This window comes from Lipotes vexillifer, unplaced genomic scaffold (assembly GCF_000442215.2).
Source record: "Lipotes vexillifer unplaced genomic scaffold, Lipotes_vexillifer_v1.1 scaffold1242, whole genome shotgun sequence".
NCBI classification, from domain to species: Eukaryota; Metazoa; Chordata; class Mammalia; order Artiodactyla; family Lipotidae; genus Lipotes; species Lipotes vexillifer.
In genome coordinates, this window is record NW_006793169.1 from 734,760 (window position 1) to 746,982 (window position 12,223).

The 12,223-nt window shown below is 39.1% G+C and overlaps 1 protein-coding gene and 1 non-coding gene across 2 annotated transcripts in view; one reads left to right on the forward strand and one right to left on the reverse strand.

Moving 5' to 3' along the window:
- MDN1 (midasin AAA ATPase 1) overlaps positions 1 to 12,223 on the reverse strand; it is a 157,075-nt gene that overhangs the window by 102,909 nt on the left and 41,943 nt on the right. The window contains exons 16-21 of the mRNA XM_007466260.1: positions 7,496 to 7,707; positions 6,817 to 6,920; positions 5,348 to 5,492; positions 4,572 to 4,668; positions 3,123 to 3,236; positions 401 to 548 (exon numbers count right to left, since the gene is read on the reverse strand). Of these exons, the coding sequence (XP_007466322.1) occupies positions 401 to 548; positions 3,123 to 3,236; positions 4,572 to 4,668; positions 5,348 to 5,492; positions 6,817 to 6,920; positions 7,496 to 7,707 (820 nt within the window). The remainder of the gene's footprint in view (positions 1 to 400; positions 549 to 3,122; positions 3,237 to 4,571; positions 4,669 to 5,347; positions 5,493 to 6,816; positions 6,921 to 7,495; positions 7,708 to 12,223) is intronic.
- TRNAG-CCC (transfer RNA glycine (anticodon CCC)) lies at positions 1,506 to 1,578 on the forward strand. The gene has a single exon. It is a non-coding gene; the product is annotated as a tRNA-Gly (tRNA).

The following is a 12,223-nucleotide window of genomic DNA, read 5'->3' on the forward strand; positions in this document are numbered from 1 at the left end:
TATGTTTTTTTTTTTTTTTTTGCGGTATGTGGGCCTCTCACTGTTGTGGCCTCTTCTGTTGCAGAGCACAGGCCCCGGAAGCGCAGGCTCAGCAGCCATGGCTTACGGGCCCAGCTGCTCCACGGCATGTGGGATCTTCCCGGACCGGGGCACGAACCCGTGGTCCCCTGCATCGGCAGGCAGACTCTCAACCACTGCACCACCAGGAAAGCCCCCAGAACAACTTTTAAATGGGATACAATGGTAGAAAAAGGGCAGGGTAGTTCCGGTATGAAAAGTTTTGAGCTCATCTGACTAAACAGAAAACACTGGCAACCCTGGCACGGTCATCCCCACTTGCTCCTTCCCCATGGTGTGCCCATCCACCAAGCTCCCAACCAAACACAGACTGTACAAAGACCTCATAGAGCGAGCGCTGGATGTTGCCACATGGATTGGAGGCTGCAAATCGCAGGGCCCTACAGAGAGTCCGAAGGCTGTAGTGAGGTCTGTGGCCGGTCCCATCCACCAATTTTGTCCCAGACTCCTTCCGCACAGCTGTATAAAACCTACAGAGAGGATGCAGTTCAAAAGATTTATTTTATTAACTAATAAGCCCTACTATTTTGCTGTTGTTCCCATTTCTCTACAAAAGGACCAAAAGGCATTTTTACAGATTAGATGGCCAAGCTTACATACAACTTCTTAGAGCATCAAAAATAATAAAATGAATATTGATCAATTTCCCTTAGGATGGAAAGAGAAGAAAGGTGAGATGTGTCTGATTTTTAAGGGAATGGTAGTAAGATATGAGAGGCCCTTAGCAGGAATATACTGAATCCAAACACAGGGTTCCAAAGTCGGCTTTAATATGAGGGTCAAATGAAGTCCCTGGGTAATCTCTAATGGTGATGGATAAGCAAACAGAAAACAAAAGTAATGGTGCTTTAAAAGAAAGTCTACAGATTCGGTTATAATCAACAATGACAAAATGTTAAAAAGCATGATGATATGGTGACCATTTCTACTTTCATTACCACATAATTTAGAAGTCCAGAAGATGACAAGATGGAAGAAGTTTCAGACTGAAACATCAAGTGCAAATCTCAAAAATTCATGAAGGACTTCCTGGTGGTGCAGTGGTTAAGAATCCACCTGCCATTGCAGGGTACACGGGTTCAAGCCCTGGTCCGGGAAGATCCCACATGCCGCACAGCAACTAAACCCGTGCGCCACAACTACTGAGCCTGCGCTCTAGAGCCCGCGAGCCACAAATTCTGAGCCCACATGCCGCAAGTACTGAAGCCCACATGCCCAGAGCCTGTGCCCGCAACAAGAGAAGCCACTGCAATGAGAGGCCTGCGCACCGCAATGAAGAATAGACCCCGCTTGCCGCAACTAGAGAAAGCCCAATACACGGCACCAAAGACCCAAAGTAGCCCAAAAAAAAAAATTCATGAAATTCATGATCACATGCCACAAGATCAACTATAACCAAACGTGTCAGAGATGAAACCCAAGGGACTTCCCTGGTGGTGCAGTGGATAAGACTCCGCACTCCCAATGCAGGGGTCCCAGGTTCAATCCCTGGTCAGGGAACTAAATCTCACGTGCATGCAGCAACTAAGAGATCACACGCCACAACTAAAGAGCCCACCTGCCACAACTAAGACCCAGTGCAACCAAATAAAGAGATGAAACCCAAGTTCTTGCCCAAATGAGATCTGTCTTCCCTCCTTGCAATCTAGCTAGACATTCTTTCTTTTGTAAAAAGACTCTACATTCCAGAAGTGGGCTTTTATATATGGAACAAACTATCAGCCTTTTTTTTTTTTTTTTTTTTTTGCGGTATGCGGGCCTCTCACTGTTGTGGCCTCTCCAGTTGCGGAGCACAGGCTCCGGACGCGCAATCTCAGCGGCCGTGGCTCACGGTTGCAGCCGCTCTGCGGCATGTGGGAACTTCCTGGACCGGGGGACAAACCCGTGTCCCCTGCATCGGCAGGCGGACTCTCAACCACTGCGCCACCAGGGAAGCCCTATTAGCATTTTATAAGAGCCACACTTCAGCCACACTGCTTTATCTCCAGCTTTTTGAATTTTAACTACACATATTTACGCTTTTGTCTAAATATTCTTGGCTAACAAAAAGTGCTCTGATTTTAAAATGTGGTGTGACAAACCACTCCGAAACCCTTTGACAAATGCCTCTTTGACTAACCTATTTAAAACCGGGCTCCAAGTTTTATTTTCTAACCAGCATTTTGCTTTATATGTTCTTTTTCTTCACTTATCACAACCAAAAATAACAGTATTTACTGATTATCTTCACCTGTAGAATTAAAGCTCCCTGAAAAGAACCAAGATTGTCTGTTTTATTTATAACTGTACCCCTAGCATCTGAGCCACTCAATAACTATTTGTAAAAAAAAAATAAATAAATAAGGAAAAAAGCACAAAAAGCAAAATAAAACACTAATATGATCCAACTTCAGAATCTTTACATATTGTATATCTTGTTTTAGAGGACACAGATAAAATCAACTAAGTGACGTGCTCCAGATGACAGACTTAGTTTCTGACAGAGCCAGCACTAGAACCCAGGGTGTATGATACAAAAGACTGCACCCTTTCCACATGGCATACAAAAAAACAGAGGAAAGAAACTCAAATTAAAGCACCAAGCAATATAATCACTCTATACTTCATTCAGCTAAGACTCTAATAATTCCAAACTGGCCTCAATCAATTATATCAACCTTCCCCCCTCTACATTCCACAAAGCTAATATGCAAATTGCAAAAAGTAGGATTTCACCAAGGCAGATCAAAATACAAGCCATTCATATCTCCTCAAGGGATTCAAACTCTTAGCTGTGAATAAAGAAGTAATTAGGAGAGCATTATCTAATTGTGTATACATATTCTCACAGGAATCGACAATACATATTCTCATAAGCTCTCTATGTAGTTTCCTTAGGAAAATCCAAGGGAGTCCATAAGGTTCCAACATTAAAGTAAAATCTAAATAATCCTTCCATCAGTCTTCTTTCGTTAGAAGCAAAAAAGAAAACAGTATACGTGCATGAGGTACACATTTTTATGCAAAGAGGAGAAGTTTATAAAGAGAAACTAAAAAGAACCCACGTTATGATTCCTTGCACTGTGCTCCTGTTCACACTCAAGCCTTTCAGATAATCCACAATAAGGATCTGTAAGTCTTCTTTACTTTCCAATTCTTCTACATAAAGTTCTGTGAACCTGTTAAGACAATTATTATTCCATAATAACCATTTCTGAGGAAGTTAATACAGCTATTCTGACAGTACAAAACACAAGAGAGAAGTTATATAAACTCATTTTACCTGCTTGTAATACGAATTATGAAGGCCTTTCAACTTGAGATACAGATTGATCATAATGAAATAGAAGATAATGTAACCGCTACCAAAAAAATCTACCATTACTACTTCTAAGAAAGTCAAACAGTCCTTGCAAAAACAGTTACAAAACTAAGACTTTATTTATCCTCATTTTCAGGTGTTTTTGATTACAACTATATGTAACAAAAAGTACATGCAAAATAACAAAAAAGCCTCCTCACTATCAAAAATTCATAGTTGTAGCAAAGGAAAATACATACTTGTGGTTGATAAAATTTTCCTAAAAAGCTTTTACTACTTTTATAATGTGGGAGAAGATCTAGAAAAGTTTTAACACTATTTTAAAACTCAGATTCAACAAAAGGTTACCAACAATAAACAAGGTCATTTATCTTTTTTTTTAACATCTTTATTGGAGTATAATTGCTTTACAATGGTGTGTTTCTGCTTTATAACAAAGTGCATCAGCTATACATATACATATATCCCCATATCCCCTCCCTCTTGCGTCTCCCTCCCACCCTCCCTATCCCACCCCTCTAGGTGGTCACAAAGCACGGAGCTGATCTCCCTGTGCTATGCGGCTGCTTCCCACTAGCTATCTATTTTACATTTGGTAGTGTATATATGTCCATGCCACTCTCTTCTTCCCAGCTTACCCTTCCCCCTCCCCGTGTCCTCCAGTCCATTCTCTATGTCTGTGTCTTTATTCCTGTCCTGCCCTTAGGTTTTTCAAGGTCATTATATTTTCCCAAATGCTACATACGTAAAACATCTCGTTCATGTCAGTCTGTGCTTAATGATGAAAAATGAAACTTAAATGTTCTTTTACACATCATTAGTCTCATCCAACAGGACTCTGCCTAAAATGCACTTACGTTGTTATATGATATACTATTATTTCGTTATGTGAAGGTTTTCTAATAGCTAAAAGGCTATCTGAAGGAGGAAAGATTTTTGTTTTCAACAATATCCATGAGCCATTAAATGTCATACGAACAACCCAAAGGAAAAAAACTCCCAGTGTTCTGGAGTTTTCCACATTCCTACCACCTATAGAAAGAAGACTACTACAAGTAAAAAGATTCCTGTATCAGCAGTCAATAAATTTCAAGCATTGTTATGACGGTTGGTTACGTTAATACTACCAATCAGTAAATAAAGAGAACTTAATTTTAAAAACAGCTCCAGGAACCAAGCCATGTCCCCTTACCTGTTTCTTATTCCTGGTGGGAGATTTCTTTTGCCCACATCAGTTGCTGGATTCATACACGCAAATAAACGGAAATCCGGATGACGAACCAGTGGTTCTGTTAAAAGAAAACTATAAATTCTCAACAACTTGTAACAATAAGTGATCAGGGGAAGACTAACTCCACTGAACCCCAGGGTGAACCACTATGCCTCAAGGCTCAGCAAGGTTGATACTGGCTGCTCAACCATCCTTGCCTTTTCTCAAACCCCAATGAAATCAGTTTCCAGATCTATGTACACAACTTAATCTTAAACTGCCATCCCACCATCTGTTATGGTGAGGTTGTTCATGCTATTTATGTTTCATCACCTATTCACCAGCGCGTACACTGTCACTGAGTGTGCATGCCTTATTACTCACCACTCAAATGCCTTGACGAATTATCATATTCTTTTCATTCCCTGTATCACCTAACAATAAGACTTTGCAGAAAATTACTATCTACAGAATAAATAAATCACACTGGGAGGCCCATGTAATCTACCTAACCAAAAGAATATTACTTTTTTAAAAAGACATTTTATTTATTTATTTAGGCTGCCCCGGGTCTTAGTTGTGGCATGCAGACTTAGTTGCAGCATGCCGGATCTAGTTCCCCGACCTGGGATCCAACCCAGGCCCCCTGCATTGGGAGTACGGAGTCTTACCCACTAGACCACCAGGGAAGTCCCAAGAATATTAAAGAGGCCAAAAGGCCTCGCATCAAGTCAAACCCCAAGGGGATCAAGTGCTACCTGTGTCTCCTCGATCCAGCAACACCAGAGAGCCAGAGGAGCCTTCAAGTAAACCACTCAGACATTCTAATGTTTCTGGAGCAGTCAGATTAATCTCATCCAACAAGATCCACTCTCCTTTCTTTACAGCCTGAGCTAATGTACCCTAGAAGATGAAGTAAAATGTTAAGGGTCCATTTCAAACACAAACACACTCACCAAGAACAGTTATGTGAACAGGGTTAGAAGCAGAGGCAAGGGCAAACCTCTCCTACCTGATGCGCTTACACCTTAATGCCAAATGGCTGCCAGCTGGTTGCCAGAGTTAAGGTCAAGTTAACTTTTTTTCAAATATCCAAAAGGGTCAAGGGAATCTCTCTGAGCCTAACGATGAGATGCAATAAACTAGACCACCCCATTATATGGATGCTAAGGCAAATAATAACTTACAATGTATTCAGATGTTTAAAGGTAAGCAAATGGTTATTAAAAAGACCCAAAATAAATACAGGGTCAGGCTATGAGTATACCAAGAAAAGATGAATGACTAAATCAAGAGTGTATAGTGGTTGTAATTCAGAGCCTTTCAGAGTTGCTGAAGATATCAAGATGAATCTTTCCTCATCTCTACTGATTTGATCTCCTCAAGTTCTATTTCCAAAAGCAATGAACTGACAATCTACTCAAGTGACACAACATGAGAAACTTAATTGTTTTACTATTATTAAACTGCTTTATGCTTTTGTTTTCATGGTAATCCTAACACAGAATCTTCTGTAAATAAAACTGAAAAAAATAAAACGGAACATATTAAAATCCAGTGTAATGTCAAGTCATGAAATAGGTATAAACCGTATTTTGAGAGCACTTGACATTTTCATTGGTTATTTTAGAAGCAATCATATTAAGATTAAGCACTGATGACTAAATTTCCCACAATGGATATATGGCTGAGGGACTTTCTCTCTTACTAAGACATCATCTCAAGTAAGATTCCTACACCTCCCTTAGAGTGTGGTCTGAAGAGTGCCACAGAAACAATTTTCTTTAATAAAAATATAAAAAGCTTAAGTCACAAACATTTAACTAAGTTGATCCTGCAAGGTCGCAGAAGAGAAAACAGTACAGCTACCCATGCACTGGAATCAAACTCTCTCTCTCTCTCTCTCTCTCTCTCTCACACACACACACACACACACACACACACACACACACACACACACACATATGAAACAATAAAAAAATTCACTAGTTGTTCTCAACTGCATCTTTAAAAATAGTAATGATGGTGTTCACCAAGACTTTATAATTTCTATAAAGGACATTAAAAAAAATCTTCCCCCCAAAGAATTATTTCATTAAGTGTTTACTGTCTTAAACAACAAGCCCTAAAATGTCAACATGAAGAGAATACAAAACAGTAGCCTCCTTAAACTTGCATTTTGCGTCAAATCAACATTCCCTTAACCTAAACAACCGAAGCAAAATACCTCTACAAATGCAAACAATAGGGCATTTTCAGTCATTTTCATCTGTTGTTGGGCATGGTTGAGTCTAAGACCAAATGCTTCCCACTTCTCTTTTAGTAATGACCCTAGAGAAAAATAAAGACAAGAATTTAACATACACTTTGAGTTGTAATATATATAACTTAAAAAAACACACAATTAACATAACACACCAAAATCACATCTTAGAAGTATAAAAAATTAAGTCCAAACACTTACATAATGTCAACCATGTGCAGCCACTATACTAATCAGTTTGTTTATATGCATACGTATTGGTTAACTCGTTTATCCTCACAACAACCCTTTGTAGTAGGTACTCTTATTCCCACTTTATAGATGAGGAAGAAGACAACTAAGCCACCAAAAGCCCCACTCGCTGTGGAATCCAGTTTTCTGGAAGTAACCTCTTCTTCTAAGCACATGTGACTTACTAACCACTAAGTGGTACTGTACATCAACATCAGCAACCACCTGTTTTGATGGAAATCTTGACTAGAGTCACAGGAGCAGCAATACTTCAAAATTAGTCAGCTCTGCCTAAAGTCCTAGAAAGCTCTAAAGTGTATTGCTTCATTGTTCCCCCAAACTCTTCTCCTAATTCTGCTAATTAAACTTCAGCCTCATGCCCTCCCACTGGCAGCCTGGGTCACATTCTTACCAGTCTCACTCTCTTTTCCATCCTTGTTGACAGCCGACTTGTGCACATGTTGCATTAGTCTGAGGAGATCGTGCCACCGTTTCTGCCTGTAACAGGTCTGAATGTGTCCCAAGAATGTAAAGTTTTGCTTCTTGGAAAATGTCTGAGCAAAGAGTTCCTCAAATGCCTCCCGTAAGGGTAGCCAAATAAGCTTGTGGTCCACTGGTTTGTAACTGAAACAAAACGTAAATATGTGATTCGCAAACTTCTAAAGCTAGCAGAAGTTGGAAAGTATGCCTTAGGAAACAGGAATAGGTGTAAGATTTCTTCTAATCAAAATCAGAAATAATACCAAAATACTTAACATAAATCTATGTTAAAGTTTTAAATTATAATCTATTTTCTCCACTCCAAGTGTTAGAAGCACCTTATACTAAAGGTAAAAACTAGTATTAGATAAACTATGAACAAATTTGAAATTCCAAACTGGGCAGTGAAAGGCATGTCACTGATTTTACTAACATATTTAAATAAACATCATGTATATTTGATGATAAACCATATTCTATTAAGATTGACCAAAAGGTTTTTGAAACATTTTAGAAGAAAAATATAATGTCTGAAATTGACTTATTCAAGCATCTTAAGAACTTACTTGAACATCATGCCTTGTCAGTGGAGGGTGGGGAGACTACTCCCAAAGAGATTCAAAACTGGGGGAGGGGGACGGTTAAAAAAACAGATCTTAAGACATTGCAATGGTTTGTGACCTTCCAAGGCTCAACTTTTTTTATTTCTCAGCATTTAGAGTCTCTCCTATTTCTTAGCATTTTATTTTTCTGGTTGGGGACTTAATTCATTTAAATTAAAATTTAATTTAATATTGGGGGGGTTAATAACATATAGAGTCAAGAAACACTGCTCTAGCTAAATTTAAAAGAAGTTGCCCAAGCAGCACACTAATCATTCCTGGAAAATCTCAAGTATACAATTTTCCATGGCCTAGGATACTAAATACTACAACTCAAGAATGATGACATAAATTTTGTTTCTAAGAAATATAATTTGAGAACTGAAACAATACCAAAATGTTTCAGAACAGTCAAGCACAATTGGAGAACTCATGGATACTATTTACTCACTGGCCTGTGAGAAGGAACAATGAGATGAGTGAAACCCAGTGCCCTGATACTGAGCATCTATATGGAAGATTCTGATTCCAGAGACAGAAAGCATGAGAACTTCACAAACTCAATATCGCTTCCCAGTAAGCACTAACCCATTAATTAGTAAAGACATTTCTTTACTCCATTTATTCAACTGAGATTTACTGAGCACCTGCTATAGTTCAGCACTGAGTAAATGAGACCCACCACATCCTGCCCCTCTGCAGCTTACAATCTAACCAAAGAGACAATAGGGGAATACACCTACTAGTATAAAATATCAAGTAGCAAGTGCTATGACTGGTTAAAGTGAAAGGAGAGTGGCTGAAAGAAGAACTGGTACTTTGACTATGATAGTCAGAAGAGGCTGTGTTAAAGACGGGAATTTGAAGGAAATCAAACAAGGAAGGGTTAGGCTAAGCAAATATCCCTGGGCAGCAGGGGAGGCCATAGAGGAAATATCAACACAGAGCAGAGCTAAAGGAAGGAGACAGAGACGTGCCGGAGCCAGGTGATGAAGGGTTTGGAGTACATTCCACATGGACAGAGAAGTCAGTGGAAGGATCTGAGGAAGAGAGTGATGAGATCTGATCACACTATAAAAGGATCATTGTAAATACTAAATGGAAGAGAGACTGTGGGGAGGGTAAGAGTAGAAGCAAAGATGAGAGCCCTGCACTGGACCAGGCAGAGGACGATGAACCACAATGACAATAGAAGAAGTGGTAAGAAATTAAACACACACGTTATTTAAATAAAAGAGGTAGTCTTAAAGATGTCAGAATAGATGGATCCAAAGCTAACTGAGGCAGCAGAGTAATGACTAAGAACGAAGACGATCAAGACAGACTGCCTGGGTTCAAGTCATGGACTAGCCATTACCTTGAACAAGGCACTGAATGCCTGTGAGCCTCAGGTCCCCTAAGTGTAAATGGGGATAATCAACAGGTTGTTAAGAAGGCTAAGTGACTGAACACAGATAAAGACTCAAAATAGTACCTGGCACAGGAGTGCCATTTAAGAGTTACCTGTGACAACTATTACCACTAGTAATTGGCTCAGTGAATTGAATTCATGAAAGAAATGGCTTTATATTTCAAATTAGACTGAGCTCCTTAAGAAAAAAATTTGTTCATTTAAAGCTGAAAGCATGGTGGCTGGAACGGTTAAGTCGTCATATGTTTCAAGTGATGAATAAATGAACAAACATACATACACCTTTCCGAAAAGAAAAATAAATAAATAGAGATAAACTGTAACAGAAATACTCAACGGAAACTAACCTGCCACAGGGAGAACTGATGAAATCAAACTATGAACCATTAGAGACCAGGGTTTCCATGATGTCTTTTGGAGAGAAAATATGCCTCAGGAGTAACCTAAGGGCCAAGAGGGGAGGGAGGTCTAGAACACCTGGCCCTCATGGAGAGTCACTCAGGGTCTACCTGTTACATACACGATACATGGAGACCACATACAAGAGTTCACTAGAAAATGGCTAGAACAAAAGAAAATGACTCTCCAAAATTATCATACATGAAAGAACATGAAGTGTAAAAGAGACACAAAACAGTGCATGCTGAGTAACTGAAAAGGTAACGGTTCACTTCATTTGGGGTCAGGATTCTGAATTTGAAACCATGCACTTCTGCCCTGCAATCTCCTGTGCAGTTTCCTTTATGGATGTTTCCATGGGTGGCTTAGCGGAGGACACAGGTTAGCCGTTTTATTTCTATTTCTATGAGATCCTTAATTTTCCTCCCATTTGTTCTTTCCTTCATCGTTAACTTCTCCAAGGATACCTCCCCTTCTCTATTTATCTGTTTCTCCCTCAAAGGCTACCCCTCCCAACCCCATTCCCTATAGTCAGTGATGTGAACCTGTGTTCTGTGTTTTGCCATTTAATGGTAGACTTCCCTTTTCTGGAATGATTTTTACCTGCTTCATCTAAGTCCTCTGTATCTTCTACTCTTTTCTACAGAGTCTCATAAGCTCTCTCTACTCCAGCTCTGTCAGAATTTGGTTTTACTTCTCTACTCACAGGTAATCTGAAGGTCTATGTGCTATCAGAAACCTACTTTAAATAGAATGACAAAATTGAGTTAAAAGTTAAATGAGGGAAAAAGATCTACCACACTAACACTAATCAAAAATTAAGGGAGGGGCGTCCCTGGTGGTGCAGGGTTCGTGCCCCGGTCCGGGAAGATCCCACACGCTGCGGAGCAGCTGAGCCCGTGAGCTATGGTCGCTGAGCCTGCGCATCTGGAGCCTGTGCTCTGCAACGGGAGAGGCCACAATGGTGAGAGGCCCGCGTACCGCAAAAAAAAAAAAAAAAAAATTAAGGGGGTACGTATGCAAACAAAGATCAGAAGGCAATCTGCAGTAATGCAATTTAAGAGCCTAATGGCCTTGAAGGCTTTACTTTTATAACATATATTTATCCTTAATTATAACTTTTTAAAAAACCAATCTAAAGGATCCAGATTTGCAAACCAGACTAATTAGGACTACAAATTTCTTTTATTATATTTTAACCATAGTATTTGATAAATGCAAGATATGTTTAATGTAAGTTACAAAACACTGAACTAGATTCATAGATAGAAGAAACGAACCACACATTGCAAAAATAGAAATATTAGCCCTTCTTTATCCCACCTCCCTACCTGCTGCTTTGTTTTCTACTCCCTTGCCTTTATTTATTTTTTTCTCTTTTTTCCCTTGTCTTTTTAAAATCATTTTTGGTCTTCCAATTGTATACACAAGGGTTCTTAAGCAAAGGAGTCATTCATACATCGATAATACATATTAAAAGATGTGATTTACACACCACTTGCCAATAATACAAAAGAACAGAAAACAAGGCATACTTCCAACTATACGAAAATTGAAACGTATGTAAGTTTTCTTTTGATAAGTGATGCTAACCTACTAACAAGGACAAATGGATATGTATTTTTCACCAAGTTGCACCAAAATAAAATTCCAGTTAACAAATTCTGATTTCAACCTTTTTCTATTATTAATTGTATCAAGGCACAATGTGTACTCCCTACATCTAAAACTACTCGCAATGGCTGACATAACACTACAAATTCTTAGAAGAGACAGATCCAGTGCATGTTCAATTAGTACAAGATTAATGTCATTTGTGTTAGGAATACTTAACAGTAGGATATTATTAAAGACACAGATAGATACAGAATAGAGAGAAATACACAGTAGTATAGACATGCCTAGTTAAGTAACAAATTCCATATATTAATAAGAACACATTGCAAGTACCACAGTGAGGGAATGGGGAGATTAAGTGTCAATTAACTGAACAGAAGTAAAACGAAAACAAGGTAGAAAGACCACTGGGGAAAAATAAAGTCAAAGTAGAATTAGAGTAAGAGAGGTAAGCCTCAGCTAATGGATTCGAAGACAGAATATAAATTTAAAATACATAATTAGTGGCATGTGTAGAGCAGAATAGAAGTAATAGGTCGGGACGGTAAGAAAATGAGAAGCACCAAAGGAAGCAGGATTCCAAAGTAGCACTCCATCCAGAGCAGGAAGGGATATAAGACAAGGAAAGAGT